This window comes from Doryrhamphus excisus, linkage group LG18 (genome assembly GCF_037039965.1).
Source record: "Doryrhamphus excisus strain RoL-2023G ecotype Guam linkage group LG18, RoL_Dexc_Guam_v1.1, whole genome shotgun sequence".
Classification (NCBI taxonomy): domain Eukaryota; kingdom Metazoa; phylum Chordata; class Actinopteri; order Syngnathiformes; family Syngnathidae; genus Doryrhamphus; species Doryrhamphus excisus.
The window spans coordinates 15,347,570-15,364,636 of NC_136374.1; the positions used below are offsets into that span (position 1 = coordinate 15,347,570).

General features: G+C 44.5%; 1 protein-coding gene across 5 annotated transcripts in view; it reads left to right on the forward strand.

Moving 5' to 3' along the window:
• The window catches only part of LOC131106517 (plasma membrane calcium-transporting ATPase 1-like), an 89,216-nt gene that overhangs the window by 65,636 nt on the left and 6,513 nt on the right, over positions 1 to 17,067 (forward strand). For all 5 annotated transcript variants that reach the window (XM_058055664.2, XM_058055666.2, XM_058055665.2 and 2 more), the window contains 13 exons: positions 840 to 1,022; positions 2,879 to 3,093; positions 3,171 to 3,413; positions 4,976 to 5,217; positions 5,290 to 5,527; positions 5,682 to 5,861; positions 5,985 to 6,072; positions 6,176 to 6,282; positions 6,365 to 6,556; positions 9,752 to 9,965; positions 10,258 to 10,469; positions 11,947 to 12,054; positions 14,348 to 14,530. In XM_058055664.2, coding sequence (XP_057911647.2) covers positions 840 to 1,022; positions 2,879 to 3,093; positions 3,171 to 3,413; positions 4,976 to 5,217; positions 5,290 to 5,527; positions 5,682 to 5,861; positions 5,985 to 6,072; positions 6,176 to 6,282; positions 6,365 to 6,556; positions 9,752 to 9,965; positions 10,258 to 10,469; positions 11,947 to 12,054; positions 14,348 to 14,530 — 2,405 coding nt within the window. The remainder of the gene's footprint in view (positions 1 to 839; positions 1,023 to 2,878; positions 3,094 to 3,170; positions 3,414 to 4,975; positions 5,218 to 5,289; positions 5,528 to 5,681; positions 5,862 to 5,984; positions 6,073 to 6,175; positions 6,283 to 6,364; positions 6,557 to 9,751; positions 9,966 to 10,257; positions 10,470 to 11,946; positions 12,055 to 14,347; positions 14,531 to 17,067) is intronic.

Here is a 17,067-nt window from a genome sequence, read left to right on the forward strand (position 1 = left end):
GTGGCAGCCAGTGTGAGATTAGCAAAGGTCGCCTCTGCATCCGCCCCGCTTTCTTGCATTTCTTTGCTGTCGAGAGAGAGAGAGAGAGAGAGAGAGAGACGACAAGCAGAGGTGCATGCTGGGAAGTGCCGGATGAAATGCATCAGAAAGAGCTCCGCACGCAAAAGATGATGAAGTGAAATGCAAATGAATACTTTGCTTATGCAAATGAGGAGCAGGCAGGCAGACCTCATGTCAGACTTCAGAGCTGCCAACGGAGCTCTGATGTTTAACACGTAGACGACACGAGTGTGTGTGTTTGTATGTGTGTGTGTGTGTGTGTGTGTGTGTGTCGTTAAAGCCTCTTTGTTGTCCACTGCTCTTGTGTGTGTGTGTGTGTGTGTGTGGCGTCGGATCCTTCAAGCTGCTACGTAACGCTCTCCTCAGCTTATAGGGATTCTTCATGGCGTGATGATGAAGTGATGCTGATGCTCTGTGCCCTCAAAGGTCAAAGGGGCGGCCATGTTGACAGTAAAGAGTTGGGGGCAAGGTCGTCTTTTTGACGAGCAAACCGCTCCAAAACTTTTAGGTTTTTTTTTTTTTTTTTTTTCTTGCGACTGCCTCTGTAACTTTTTCTCTGCCTCTCTTGCCCTCCATCGAACCCTTCCTCCTCTTTTTCTTTCTTCTCATCCATTCATTCATCAACCTCTTCATCCCTCCTTGCATATTTATTGAAAAAAATTTACATCCATCCTCCACTCAAATGATTTCTCCTTCATCTTTTTTTCCCCCCTCATCTTTACCCAACGGCCTACTCCTCCTCCTCCACCTCCTCCTTGTACCCCTTTATTCAACTTCAGCCAAGACGCAGGACGGCATCGCGCTAGAGATCCAGCCGCTCAAGAGCGAGGAGGCCGCCGAGTCGGAAGAAAAGGAGGAGAAAGAGGAGGCCAAACCGGTCAAGAAGGTCAACGTACCCAAGAAGGAAAAGTCTGTGCTGCAGGGAAAACTCACAAGACTCGCCGTGCAGATCGGCAAAGCCGGTGAGCAACACACACACACACACACACACACACACACATGCGCGTACATACGCTAAAACAGTGTTTTTCAACCTTTTTTGAGTTACTTTTTTTTTTACATTGGAAAACATCACTAAGTCTTTAGGAGGAACGAGGAACTTTACACCACGGACACTCCACAGTAGCCATGTTTTTACATTCTTTCCGAATGACTTTTCCGGAAACAATGCTATACATGGAAAGGAATATTCCAATCTCTTGTCTACATGCGTCGCTATAATCAACCAGAATAGTCAATAGGGCATGCCCAGTAAAACAGGCTAGGAATGCTCCATATAGTACTCCATCTTCGGACCGTCGGGAACCCACATCAGATTAGCAACCAGTTTTTTACGTGACCTGCTAGCTTAACATTACCCGACTTCAGGTGGCCGCCAGCGAAAGCGGGCCCCCCCCCCCCCCCCCCCCCCCGTTCATTTAATAGCCCTCAAAGCAATCATGCAGCGAGTGGTCACAATGCACTCACTTTTATTGGATGGACGTTTAACGGGGACACAACTCATCCCGGAATTGACGGCATTGTCGGCATCATTTCAATCGACCTTAATACACCCGTGGGCTTTCAGAGGACGGGGGAGGGTGGGGGGGGGTCATTCATATGGGACCCGTGTTTTTGGGGCAATAATTAAAATGTGGGTCTGACAGGAGACATGAAGCAGAAAAACATTGTTACTCATCTGGAAGACCGTACATTGGAATTTCAAGTGACCTTGACTTGTGACCTTTGACTTATAATCCTTGTTAAAAGTCATGATGCAAAAAAAAACAAAAAAACATGGTGGTCACTTGCATATTAATTTTTGACCTCATTACTAGTGAAGTAAAGCTAGGAGAATACACATCTGCAAGTCCATATATTATAGTACGTGCGGAGTTCCCCAGGGGTCAATACTGGGAGCAAAACTGTTCAACTTGTACATCAATGACACACTTAAAGTTGGTATTATTTGCAGATGATACCACTGTTTTTTTGTTCTCAGAGAAAAAATGGTCACACTAAAAGTATGTTTTGATGATAATAGATTGTCCTTGAACTTAAATAAAACTAAAATCATGCTGTTTGCTAACAGCAGAAAGGACACACACATAGCAAATACAAATAGACGGTGCAGACATTGAAAGGGTGAAGGAAAATAAATTTTTCGGGGATCACAATAGATGAAAATATGAGCTGGAAACCTCATATTACAAATATATATAACATAAGACGGACAGAAATATTTCAATAATGAACAAAAGCAAAATTTGTTCTCAATCAGAAATCACTCGAAACTCTTTATTGCTCTCTGGTTCTACCATATCTTACTTTTTCATTCATTCATTTTCTACCGCATTTCCTCACGAGTTGCCAGCCAATCACAGGGCACATATAGACAAACAACCATTCACACTCACATTCATACCTATGGACAATTTGGAGTCGCTAATTAACCTAGCATGTTTTTGGAATGTGGGAGGAAACCGGAGGACCCGGAGAAAACCCACGCATGCACGGGGAGAACATGCAAACTCCACACAGAGATGGCCGAGGGTGGGAATTGAACCCTGGTCTCTCCTAGCTGTGAGGTCTGCGCTCTAACCACTCAATCGCCGTGCCGCCCCATATCTTACTTATTGTGTGGAAATATGGGGTAATATCTATAAAAGCAATCTTCAGTCACTAAATGTACTGCAAAAAAGGCCAGTAAGGATAATTCATAATGGCGCCTACAGAGAACATACTAACTCCTTATTTCTAAAATCACAAATACTTCACAGTTCAACTGTGAACTGGTGGTCCTCAAACGAGACCTGACTCGTCTGCTCGCTCCCGCCAGGTCTCATTATGTCAGCGGTGACGGTCATCATCCTCATCCTCTACTTTGTCATTGACACCTTCGGGATCAAGGGTCTCACCTGGACGGCCGACTGCACCCCGATCTACATCCAGTACTTTGTCAAGTTCTTCATTATCGGCGTGACTGTGCTGGTGGTGGCCGTCCCCGAGGGGCTGCCGCTGGCCGTCACCATCTCACTGGCGTACTCTGTGAAGGTTAGCACACCCTTGTGTTGGGAGAGGTCAGAGGTCAGAGGTCAGGATTTGTTTAACGGGTACTTTTTGTTTTGTAGAAAATGATGAAGGACAACAACCTGGTGCGTCACCTGGACGCCTGCGAGACCATGGGCAACGCCACGGCCATCTGCTCCGATAAAACCGGCACGCTGACTATGAACCGCATGACGGTGGTGCAGGCGTACATCGGCGACACGCATTATAAAACCGTACCGGAGCCGGACGTCATCAAACCAGGAACCCTGGAGGTTATGGTCAACAGCATCTCCATCAACTCGGCCTACACCACCAAGATCCTGGTGAGCCAATAAGACTTCATTCTTGTACGCTGGAGCCTATCCCAGCTGTCTTTGGGCAAGAGGCGGGGCACATATAGACAAACAACCATTCACACTCACATTCATACCTATGGACAATTTGGAGTCGCTAATTAACCTAGCATGTTTTTGGAATGTGGGAGGAAACCGGAGTACCCGGAGAAAACCCACGTATGCACGGGAAGAACATGCTAACTCCACACAGGGTGGAATCGAAATCAAGTCTTCTAGCTGTGAGGTTTGCGCGCCAACCACTAGACCGCCGTGCAGCCCATCATCTTAGCTAAGTATGTGGCTAACGTCTTAGCTAAGTATGTGGCTAACATCTCAGCTAAGTATGTGGCTAACATCTCAGCTAAGTATGTGGCTAACATCTCAGCTAAGTATGCTTAGCTAAGTATGTGGCTAACATCTCAGCTAAGTATGTGGCTAACATCTCAGCTAAGTATCTGGCTAACATCTTAGCTAAGTATCTGGCTAACATCTCAGCTAAGGATGTGGCTAACATCTCGGCTAAGGATGTGGCTAACATCTCGACTAAGGATGTGGCTAACATCTCGGCTAAGTATGTGGCTAACATCTCAGCTAAGTATGTGGCTAACATCTCAGCTAAGTATGTGGCTAACATCTCAGCTAAGTATGTGGCTAACATCTCAGCTAAGTATGTGGCTAACATCTCTGCTAAGTATGTGGCTAACATCTTTGCTAAGTATGTGGCTAACACCTAGCTAAGTATGTGGCTAACATCTCAGCTAAGTATGTGGCTAACATCTCAGCGAAGTATGTGGCTAACATCTCAGCTAAGGTTGTGGCTAACATCTCAGCTAAGGTTGTGGCTAACATCTCAGCTAAGTATGTGGCTAGCATCTTAGCTAAGTATGTGGCTAACATCTCAGCTAAGTATGTGGCTAACATCTCAGCTAAGTATGTGGCTAGCATCTTAGCTAAATATGTGGCTAACATCTCAGCTAAGTATGTGGCTAACATCTCAGCTAAGTATGTGGCTAACATCTCAGCTAAGTATGTGGCTAACATCTCAGCTAAGTATGTGGCTAACATCTCAGCTAAGTATGTGGCTAACATCTCTGCTAAGTATGTGGCTAACATCTTTGCTAAGTATGTGGCTAACATCTTTGCTAAGTATGTGGCTAACACCTAGCTAAGTATGTGGCTAACATCTCAGCTAAGTATGTGGCTAACATCTCAGCTAAGGATGTGGCTAACATCTCGGCTAAGTATGTGGCTAACATCTCAGCTAAGTATGTGGCTAGCATCTTAGCTAAGTATGTGGCTAACATCTCAGCTAAGGATGTGGCTAACATCTCAGCTAAGTATGTGGCTAACATCTCAGCTAAGTATGTGGCTAGCATCTCAGCTAAGGATGTGGCTAACATCTCAGCTAAGTATGTGGCTAACATCTCAGCTAAGTATGTGGCTAGCATCTCAGCTAAGTATGTGGCTAGCATCTTAGCTAAATATGTGGCTAACATCTCAGCTCCATGAGACAGTAAGTTATTATTAATTTGCCAATCTCTTCCTCTCAGCCTCCAGAGAAAGAAGGCGGTCTCCCCCGTCATGTGGGCAACAAGACCGAGTGCGCTCTGCTGGGTCTGGTATTGGAACTGAAGCGGGACTACCAGCCAATTAGAGAAGAGGTGCCCGAGGAGAAGCTCTACAAGGTCTACACCTTCAACTCCTCCCGCAAGTCCATGAGCACGGTGCTGAAGAATGCCGACGGAGGCTTCCGCATGTACAGCAAGGGAGCATCAGAGATCATCCTCAGGAAGTACGAACTCATGACGAAGATCTTTGATCAGGATGCTCGGATGCGACCTCATGTCCTCTCATCTCATCTCAGGTGCTCTCGAATCCTGGACGCCGACGGCCAGCCTCGCGTCTTCAAACCAAAAGACAGAGATGAAATGGTGCGCAAGGTGATCGAACCCATGGCCTGCGACGGCCTCAGGACCATCTGTGTGGCCTTCAGGGACTTCCCCGCTGAGGCGGGAGAGCCCAACTGGGACGTGGAGAACGAAATCCTCAACGAACTCACCTGCATCGCCGTTGTCGGCATCGAGGACCCCGTCAGACCTGAAGTATGGACACTTTATGTGCTAATTAATAGGTTAATTAATATCACATGGTTTGTCTGGTATCAGACCCAGTAGCCTATAATGATCAATATCAGTGTCATCATAAATAACAGTTAAATATGATATAAATAACCATCAAATGCGTCTTCCGCCGTAGGTACCTGCAGCTATCTCCAAGTGCCAACGTGCAGGTATCACAGTGCGCATGGTTACGGGCGACAACATCAACACAGCCCGGGCCATTGCGACAAAGTGCGGCATCCTGCTCCCCAACGAGGACTTCCTGTGCCTGGAGGGCAAAGAGTTCAACCAGCAGATCAGGAACGATAAGGGCGAGGTGAGCTTTGAGCTACAATCATGACTTTAAAAAGATACAAAATAAATACAAATATAATAATTTCCACTCCAAATAATAATAATTATAATTATAATTATTATAATAATAATAATTTTTTTCCAGGTGGAACAAGAACGCCTGGATAAAGTTTGGCCCAAACTGCGAGTTCTGGCTCGTTCATCTCCAACAGACAAACACACGCTAGTCAAAGGTTAATCGTGTTGCAGTTATTAGCATGCATAGCTGCTAAATGCTAATTAGCATCAATCACAGCCATTATTGCGCCTCTTAATATTTCCTTTTGTTGTGTCCAGGCATCATTGACAGCACGGTCGGCGAGACCCGCCAGGTGGTGGCGGTGACAGGAGACGGAACCAACGACGGCCCCGCCCTCAAGAAAGCGGATGTCGGCTTTGCCATGGTAACCGCTTGACCCCCGATTCACCTTATTTATCTTAAACGCGTCCGGCGTCTGATAAGTCGTGTCTCTGTTTTCCGTTCAGGGTATCGCTGGCACCGACGTGGCCAAAGAAGCGTCTGACATCATCCTGACAGACGACAACTTCACGAGCATCGTCAAAGCGGTCATGTGGGGCAGGAACGTCTACGACAGCATCTCCAAGTTCCTTCAGTTTCAGCTGACCGTCAACGTGGTCGCCGTCATCGTGGCCTTCACGGGCGCTTGCATCACGCAGGTAGGCCGCCCATCACGCCCCCTGCAGGGTGTCACAGTTGATCCCCGCTTCCTACGGGGGTTACTACCCGGGAACACTAGCAAAAAGTTTCAAAAAATTACCAATAACCAGCACAAAAAGCTTTGTAGATCTTCCAGAATCTGCACCTATTCTGCTATATTTCTTTGGATTTCGTGGTTCCTGTGAAAACGGTCTGTTTTAATGTTTTCCACCCACGGCCCGCCTCCAGGCACGCCCATTCTGCTGTGGGTTGGTCACAGTAGCGAGTACTTAAAAGGAGTTCCGCTTTGTGTCGCTAGCTAACGGTATAGGTGTTCATAATAAATGGTGACTTACCTTTTTAAAATGGCCGCTTTTAAACATATACATGTTGGATCCCGAATCCGATCCGGAAGTAGATTCTGGACAGTCCGAAGTTTCTGAAGAAAAGAGGTTACGTCAAGATTTCTCTTAATGGTAAGTAGCTTTAGCATATTAGCGTTAGGTTTTCCACAGCATTGCAAACTCACAAACTCAAGCATATATCTGCTTACAGACATGCCCATATAAGGAGGCCCGCCTCCAGGCACGCCCATTCTGCTGTGGTTGGTCACACTAGCGAGTACTTAAAAGGAGTTCCTCCGCTTTGTGTCGCTAGCTAACGGTATAGGTGTTCATAATAAATGGTGATTTACCTTTTTAAAATGGCCACTTTTAAACATATACATGTTGGATCCCGAATCCGATCCGGAAGTAGATTCTGGACGGTCCGAAGTTTCTCAAGAAAAGAGGTTACGTCAAGATTTGTCTTAATGGTAAGTAGCTTTAGCATTTTAGCATGGGGAAACTCACAAACTCAAGCGTATATCTGCTTACAGACATGCCCATATAAGGAGGCCCGCCTCCAGGCACGCCCATTCTGCTGTGGTTGGTCACACTAGCGAGTACTTAAAAGGAGTTCCTCCGCTTTGTGTCGCTAGCTAACGGTATAGGTGTTCATAATAAATGGTGATTTACCTTTTTAAAATGGCCGCTTTTAAACATATAAATGTTGGATCCCGAATCCGATCCGGAAGTAGATTCTGGACGGTCCGAAGTTTCTCAAGAAAAGAGGTTACGTCAAGATTTGTCTTAATGGTAAGTAGCTTTAGCATTTTAGCATGGGGAAACTCACAAACTCAAGCGTATATCTGCTTACAGACATGCCCATATAAGGAAGTCCGCCTCTCTGTGACATCACAAAGGAACAGTTTTGAAACCGAGCGTTTTGAACCATCCCGAACTTCTTTCTGGGACTTCTTTCCAAATGCGCAAAATATAAGAATCCAACATTCTAACTACATTTATAGGTCAGAAAAATTTGAAAAAGCATAATTCTATAACCACAATGTATTTACTAAAACTGGACTTACGAGCATTGTTATTATGTTAGCATGTTAGCAGGCTAAAGAGCTTCTGTCATTGACTCTTTGAGTTAAATTGAACTGATCGTCTCATTACGTATTTTCCATTGTGAGCATTGATTTGCATGTGGAGTTAAAACGTATGGTTTCGTGTAACTTTGGAGGCATCACACAAATCAAGATCAAGTGATTCCAGGCTGGCCGGCTCGGCGCCGCCGGGCATCAACACAGTTGTCTTCTTCTTCTTCTTCTTTTTTTTTTTTTGTTTCATAATGTGACTCTAATCAGGAAAGTGAACTGGTGACACAATAAAAAGGAACTGGCGGCTGTGTATTAATTGAAAGGCTCACAGCTGGCAGGACAGATAACTAGCTCATCTCGCGAGCAGCCAGCGCAAAGTAGGCTAAGATAGCGCCTGAAACCATGGCAACACGTCATCATCATAATCCTGAGATATAACTGGAACTCAGCGGGTCTGCGGTCCCTGCACTGATCATGCTCGGGCTCGCTTTGTCAGCGGCCATCATTAAAGGAGGCTGAAGCGTTTCAAGTCTTTTTTTTTTTTTTTTTTTTTTATTGTGCGGACACAAGCTGGAGATGTGTGTACATGTCAAGTTCTGCATAAACACGCACATCATAGTCGTACATCAGTGGAGATATGATCGACTTCTTTGCCTGTGCTACTCGGCCATGCTGATAAAGACAATAATTACACTGAAAATTGAGCTATTCGTTTATGTAGTACCTGTTTGTCATAATGTGTTTGCATATAATATAATAGTTAGACCTCAAGTAGCCGTACTGTTCTGCACCACTGTAACCACAATAATAAACAGTTTCATTTTGAGCCCCCATAGGAAATAATGCAAATAAAATTGACCGTAATTAAAAGTGTATAAGACCCAACCAAAGAGAGAGAGGCTGACAACGTGTGTGATGCAGGAATTTCGAGGCTGTTCAATTGTGACAACTTGAGTAGTTTTAACGAGTCGCTGATAAAGACAATAATTACACTGAAAATTGAGCTTTTCATTTATGTAGTACCTTATGTAGTACATTTATGTAGTCATAATGTGTTTGCAGTAATAGTTAGACCTTAAGTAGCCGTACTGTTCTGCACCACTGTAACCACAATAATAAACAGGTTCATTTTGAGCCCCCATAGGAAATAATGCAAATAAAATTGACCATAATTAAAAGTGTATAAGACCCAACCAAAGAGAGAGAGGCTGACAACGTGTGTGATGAAGGAATTTCGAGGCTGTTCAATTGTGACAACTTGAGTAGTTTTAACGAGTCGCTGATAAAGACAATAATTACACTGAAAATTGAGCTTTTCATTTATGTAGTACCTTATGTAGTACATTTATGTAGTCATAATGTGTTTGCAGTAATAGTTAAACCTCAAGTAGCCGTACTGTTCTTCACCACTGTAACCACAATAATAAACAGTTCCATTTTGAGCCCCCATGGGAAATAATGCAAATAAAATTGACCGTAATTAAAATTGTATAAGACCCAACCAAAGAGAGAGAGGCTGACAACGTGTGTGATGAAGGAATTTCAATTTGCATTTTTTTGGAATGTGGGAGGAAACCGGAGTACCCGGAGAAAACCCACGCATGCACATGAGAACATGCAACTTCCACACAGAGATGGTCATGGGTGGAATTGAACCCTGGTCTCCTAGCTGTGAGGTCTGCGCGCTAACCACTGGACTCCCGTGCATCTTCGTGGTTATACAAGTGTAAATATAAGCTAGATATTAATCAGAGGTATAAACAAATGAGACTGTTGTGTTGTTGTGCCGCAGGACTCCCCCCTGAAGGCTGTCCAAATGTTGTGGGTCAACCTCATCATGGACACGCTGGCGTCGCTGGCGCTGGCCACCGAGCCGCCCACCGAGTCTCTGTTGCTACGGAAACCTTACGGCCGCAACAAGCCCCTCATCTCCAGGACTATGATGAAGAACATCCTGGGCCATGCCGTGTACCAGCTCGTCATCATCTTCACACTCTTATTTGCTGGTCAGATAAACTTTTTTTTTTTTTTTTTAATATCTGAAATGGCTCTGAACTTAATTGTTTGTGGCATTATCCACATTTAGAAGATGTCGAGTTGTATACATAGTGGTTGTCTAACAGGAAGTGTATTCATAATATAATTGTTCTGTAAAGAGTATTCGGTTTTATGTTTTTCATTTTGTTCCTGTAATATACCGAACTATGACCAGAAAAAAAACCGAGGTAGGCACCCAACTGTGATTATGGCGTACCATTATACCCCTAATTTATTGCCGTCACTTCCTCCTCTGGTCAGGCGAGAAATTCTTCGACATCGACAGCGGCCGTAACGCCCCCTTGCACTCGCCGCCGTCTGAGCACTACACCATCGTCTTCAACGTCTTCGTCATGATGCAGCTCTTCAACGAGATCAATGCCAGGAAGATCCACGGAGAGAGGAACGTCTTCGAGGGTGTCTACAGGAACCCGATCTTCTGCAGCGTTGTGCTGGGAACCTTCGCCCTGCAGGTGAACCCCCACGTTCAATCTTCTCTTGTAAAATGCTTATAATGCCAATAAAATGCCAATCACAGGGCACATATAGACAAACAACCATTCACACTCACATTCATGCCTATGGACAATTTGGAGTCGCTAATTAACCTAGCATGTTTTTGGAATGTGGGAGGAAACCGGAGTACCCGGAGAAAACCCACGCATGCACAGGAGGAGAACATGCAAACTCCACACAGAGATGGCCGAGGGTGGAATTGAACCCTGGTCTCCGAGCTGTGAAGTCTGTGCGCTAACCACTCAACCGCTGTGCCGCCCACATCAAATGTAAACAACAATAAACAACAATACAGCAGAACCTCCTTTCCCATAGGAAATAACCAAGGATATTAATCTGTTCCAGGGTCAAACTCTCTCTGTACAATGCAATGTTCCATGAAAGTCATAATATTCTGAACATGCGTAACAAAAAAAACATCGTGCATCCCACCCTCCATTGCACAGGCTTGACACCCCTGTGATAAATTGGAAAAAAATTATCCTCCCAATCTGTGTGGAAGTGGTCCACTTTTGTCTTCTTATTTTGCTCTTCTTAAATTGAATCATCTGGAAAGAAAACTTGCAGTGTGTCAGCTTTCCATTGAACAAGCTTGACACCCCTGTGATAAAGTGGAAAAAAAATCTCCCAATCAGTGTGGAAGTGGTCCACTTTTGTCTTCTTATTTTGCTCTTCTTAAATTGAATCATCTGGAAAAAAAACTTGCAGTGTGTCAGCTTTCCATTGCACAAGCTTGACACCCCTGTGATAAAGTGGAAAAAAAATTATCCTCCCAATCTGTGTGGAAGTGGTCCACTTTTGTCTTCTCATTTTGCTCTTCTTAAATTGAATCATCTGGAAAGAAAATTTGCAGTGTGTCAGCTTTCCATTGAACAAGCTTGACACCCCTGTGATAAAGTGGAAAAAAAAATCTCCCAATCGGTGTGGAAGTGGTCCACTTTTGTCTTCTTATTTTGCTCTTCTTAAATTGAATCATCTGGAAAAAAAATTGCAGTGTGTCAGCTTTCCATTGAACAAGCTTGACACCACTGTGATAAAGTGGAAAAAAAATTCTCCTCCCAATCGGTGTGGAAGTGGTCCACTTTTGTCTTCTTATTTTGCTCTTTTTAAATTGAATCATCTGGAAAGAAAACTTGCAGTGTGTCAGCTTTCCGTTGCACAAGCTGACACCCCTGTGATAAAGTGGAAAAAAAATTATCCTCCCAATCGGAGTGGAAGTGGTCCACTTTTGTCTTCTTATTTTGCTCTTCTTAAATTGAATCATCTGGAAAGAAAACTTGCAGTGTGTCAGCTTTCCATTGAACAAGCTTGACACCAATGTGATAAAGTGGAAAAAAATCTCCCAATCGGTGTGGAAGTGGTCCACTTTTGTCTACTTATTTTGCCCTTCTTCGCCACTTCATTTGAAACCAACATATTTCTTTGACTCCTCAGATCATCATCGTTCAGTTTGGTGGGAAGCCGTTCTCCTGCACAGCTTTGACCATCGACCAGTGGCTGTGGTGTGTCTTCATCGGCGTGGGGGAGCTGCTGTGGGGACAGGTGAGAACCCCCGCCCCTCCATCTTTCATAGCCCACGTAACACGTGTACTCGTACCAACACGTCATTGAGGAACCACAAAGCGTCAAACTGTTGCCTGTCACGGCGGCGCCACTGCGGTGTTACCATCACGACCATCACCATGGTAATGAGCTCAATACATGAAAGCGGCGCGACGCCCGCGGGGGTTGAGGAGGGGCGGAGAGTTTGCGATGAACCCGCCGTGTGGGTCCCTTTGTGAATACACACACAAACGCACCGTGGCAGCCATGATCCAACCGCATGAACGCTAGCAGGCTTAGCAGCGTATAGAAGTGAAGCTTTAGCAGCCCGCTGGGTTCACGTGGAGGACACGAGCTGAAGATGCTGACTGACAAAGTGGGAGTCATCTTACAGATGGAAGCTTACAAAGTTGACTACCTGCGGATGTGCAGCCGCCGCAGGACGAGTCTGAATGTGATGCCCGTATGTCCCCGTTGCAACAGTATCGCTATCTGATGGAGTTTCCTTCACACAAATACTGTAATATCACTATCACATTTAGTACATTTATGTACTGGGTCCTTAAAGGGGATCTATTGTACTCATTTTTGGGTCTTTGTATTGAGTTCTGGACTCCTATCGCACAGAAAGCTTTCTAGATCTTCCCGACTCTGCACCTCTTCCTGCTGTGGTTACATGGATTTCCTGCTCCCGACCAAACGGACTGTTATTTACTCCACCGCCGGCACCCCTCCCGTCTAGCCCACTCCGCTGTGTTTTCTCACCTTCCCGAGGACTTCCAAGACAGCTGCCGAGCCCCTTTTTCTTCGATGACTTACACAAAATGAACCCAGTTAGGACACTGATAAATTGTTACTTACTGCTTGATGAGCATATTTTTCATTAATTGGCCGGGAATCGGCAACGTCAGCCATTTCTGTCTGATGCTCGCCTGAGCTTAAAATTAGTTTGCCAGAAAAAAAACAGAAAAAAAAATTGTGGTTGCAGTGACAACGTTGATGAAACGTTCTGCATCATCTGAGGCATCTGCGGCCGCACTCACAAGTGAGAGGAGGATCAAGTTATGGCTGAAGGAAGGAAGGAAGGAAGGAAGGAAGGCAGGAAGAATGGAGCAAGTGTCTCATTCTGTGATTTCCAGTAAAATCCATTCATAATGAATGGGAGGGAGGGAGGAAGGAAGGAAGGAGGAACGAACGAACAAAGGAAGGAAGGAAGGAAGGAAGGAAATAGCCATGTATGGGTAAATATGATGACGGGAGCAATGTGTTTTAGCAAGGATATAAAAATGCTACAGTACAGCGGAACACTACCAGGATGACAAAGGAAGACGGTCAGAGGCAAGGAAGGAAGGAAGGAAGGAAGGAAGGAAATAGCCGTGTATGGGTAAATACGATGACGGGAGCAATGTGTTTTAGCAAGGATATAAAAATGCTACAGTACAGCGGAACACTACCAGGATGACAAAGGAACATGGTCAGAGGCAAGGAAGGAAGGAAGGAAGGAAGGAAGGAAGGAAGGAAATAGCAGTGTATGGGTAAATACGATGACGGGAGCAATGTGTTTTAGCAAGGATATAAAAATGCTACAATACAGCGGAACACTACCAGGATGACAAAGGAACACGGTCAGAGGCAAGGAAGGAAGGAAGGAAGGAAGGAAGGAAGGAAGGAAATAGCCGTGTATGGGTAAATACGATGACGGGAGCAATGTGTTTTAGCAAGGATATAAAAATGCTACAGTACAGCGGAACACTACCAGGATGACAAAGGAACACGGTCAGAGGCAAGGAAGGAAGGAAGGAAGGAAGGAAATAGCCGTGTATGGGTAAATACGATGACGGGAGCAATGTGTTTTAGCAAGGATATAAAAATGCTACAGTACAGCGGAACACTACCAGGATGACAAAGGAACATGGTCAGAGGCAAGGAAGGAAGGAAGGAAGGAAGGAGAAAATAGATGTGTATGGGTAAATACAATGACAGGAGCAATGTGTTTTAGCAAGGATATAAAAATGCTACAGTACAGCAGAACACTACCAGGATGACAAAGAAACACGGTCCGAGGCATTGTTAGGTCCCACATGCTCGCTGTTTTTTGGTCTTACAGAAAGTGCCGAAAAGAGAAAGACATGTTTGACATCCGAATTGGGCATTGTGGGGCAAAAAATTCCCAAAAAGTGCAGTTTTCCTTTAAGTCTAACTGAGCGGTATAACGAAAGTGATGATGCCCCCTGATAAGTGACGCCATCTTCTTTTAACCCTACTGACAAACAATGTCTCCATCCCTCCTCAGCTGATCTCGGCCATCCCCACCCACCACCTGAAGTTCCTCAAGGAGGCAGGTCACGGCATCACCAAGGAGGAGATCCCCGAAGAGGAGCTGACTGAAGATGCCGACGAGATTGACCATGCCGAGATGGAGCTCAGGAGGGGTCAGATCCTCTGGTTCAGAGGTCTTAACCGCATCCAGACCCAGGTACGAAGGCCACGTTTCGGACTTAAACATAGCCTGACTTTATCAGCTGTTTTTTTAGACTGTTAATTTTGAGTTTCTGGAGCTTTTTTATACAGCTTGAGACTCTTCTGCAGGTAAAGTATTTGAGTCCAAAGACCACCAAGGCTGCTGATGTGTGACCGTGTCTTCATGTGCATAGTCTATGATGTTCGTGTGTGTGTGTGTGTGTGTTTGTGTAAATGCAGTGATGGCGGTAAAAAGACATGTTCACTTCATTTCACACTCTGCTGCAAAACAGCTTATTGGGCATTTTCATTCAGTCTTCACTCAGCATAGGAGACAAGATTATGTGTGTGTGTGTTGCTGTTCCTCCTACAGGATTGATTAACACTCACTGAGCATTAGCATGTCCACCGGCAGTCCCATTCAGTCCCAATGGGCTTCATTAGCCTCAATGCTAACACTCCTACACACCTACAATAACAGCAGAAGAAGCATCAGCCACACACACATTCACAGATACAGTATAATAGGAGGTCAGGTATTTTAACCAACTTCATTGACTAACTAGTATACAGTGGAACTTCAGAAGTGCCTTTCTCACCTCGTGTAAGCAATCATGGAAAGGCGTGGTTCATCGTGGTTAAAGATACTCGCTGATGTCGTCAGTTCTTCTTCTAATTCGACAATCATTTTTAAAAGGTGTGTTAGCGTCTCACCGCTCCTGCCTTGGAACAGACGTGGCAGCAACTTAGCTATGAACATTCTTGCTCTTGTTATTCTTAATCGTTTGGCTGAGAAAATATTGGCTACCGCCGCACGAAATCCTCGAAATTGTCACAAAGGAGATCACGCTAGCAATGTGCGGATATGCTATACTGTAATATATATCCTTCTGATACCGGCTCTTCATGCTCTAAAGTTGATTCTGAAATCAAAATAGCGATATTTTTGATACTTCAGATATATACGATTCTGTTCTTTTGTTTTTTCCAATGTTGTATATTAGCTGGCTGTGCGGCGGTCGTGTGGTTAGTGTGCAGACCTCACAGCTAGGAGACCCGGGTTCAATTCCACCCTCGGCCATCTCTGTGAGGAGTTTGCATGTTCTCCCTGTGCATGCATGGGTTTTCTCCAGGTACTATGGACGCCACAAGATGTGAAGTTTTGATTTAGTTTAGTTTTATTTAGTTACGTATATGTAAAAGAGCTATCCTTTTTAAAATGATTAAAACACTGTACAGTTAATAAATAATAACGTGAGGATAAGCGGTAGAAAATGAATGAATGAATGAATATATATTCATAAAAAATTAAATCTTAAAAAATAAAAATCTTATTTAAATTAAAAAAAATCAAATTTGCCATCATACCCAGCAGTCTGAACGTAGTACATTAACATATTAGTAAATTAAGAGGTGGCTAATGATGAACAGTGTGAAGTTAACTATCAATATTAATGATAGTTAACTTCTTTTTACACTTGTATGACAGTTCCACTGTAGTTACTAGAGCTAAAGTTATGGGGTCCTTTTGTCACAAAATATTTATGCTTTAGTGCAAAGTTGAATAGCATAGCATAGCATAGCATAGCATAGCATAGCATAGCATAGCATAGCATAGCATAGAAGCATGTTGATGGAAGTGTTGCAGCGGACCTCCATGGAGGGTTTGATACCTTGACACCTCCTGTGAATGGAAAGTAGGTACCGTCACAGTGCCACTGTTTTCTCTCTCATTTCTTTATATCTGGAATATCGTCCCCCCCCCAACCCCACCCCGGAAAGGAGTGGTGCTGGGGGACGATAGGAGGGGGGGGAAGTAGGCGACAAAAAGGCTGCGAGCTAATTAGCTTCTTATCTCTCCACGCTCCTCTTCCTGTCCTCCTCTTAATCCTGACGGCCAGCGTGCTAGCTACACTGTGAGCTATAATTGCTACAAGACGCACCTCGCTGTCCGCGGCTTATCAGTCATTCCGAGTGACACATTTCCTCAAAGTGCTTTCAGGTTCTTTGTGCGCTCTTCCGTGTCCTCCTTCGTTCCTCGCTTCTATCAGACTTTCTTCCACATTTACACTCTGTCTTATGCTAACTAATGTTTGTTGTCGTTCTTTGTGCTTTGTTCTCCCTTATCTCTTCCATCATTTCGGCCTTTTGTATTGATTTGTGGACTCCTATTGATAACTAGCACGGAAAGCTTTCCAGATCTTCCAGAATCTGCACCTATTCAGCTGTATTTCTTTGGATTTTGTGCTTCCTGATAATACGGTCTGTTTTAATTTATTCCACCCACGGCCCCGCCTCCAGGCACGCCCACTCCGCTGTAGTTGGTCACACTCCCAAATGCTCGGGAGAACTTCCGATCAACTTTATAGGAGTCGATTAAATTTTTTCAACATACAGTCATATGTGTTGGATCCCGAATCCGATCCGGAAGTAGACACCGGACATTCTGAAGTTTCTCAAGAAAAGAGGTTACTTCAAGACATCTCTCGATGCTAACTAGCTTTAGCATTTTAGTGTTTTTATAGAGTCGTAACGTGTTATGTGGTTATTATA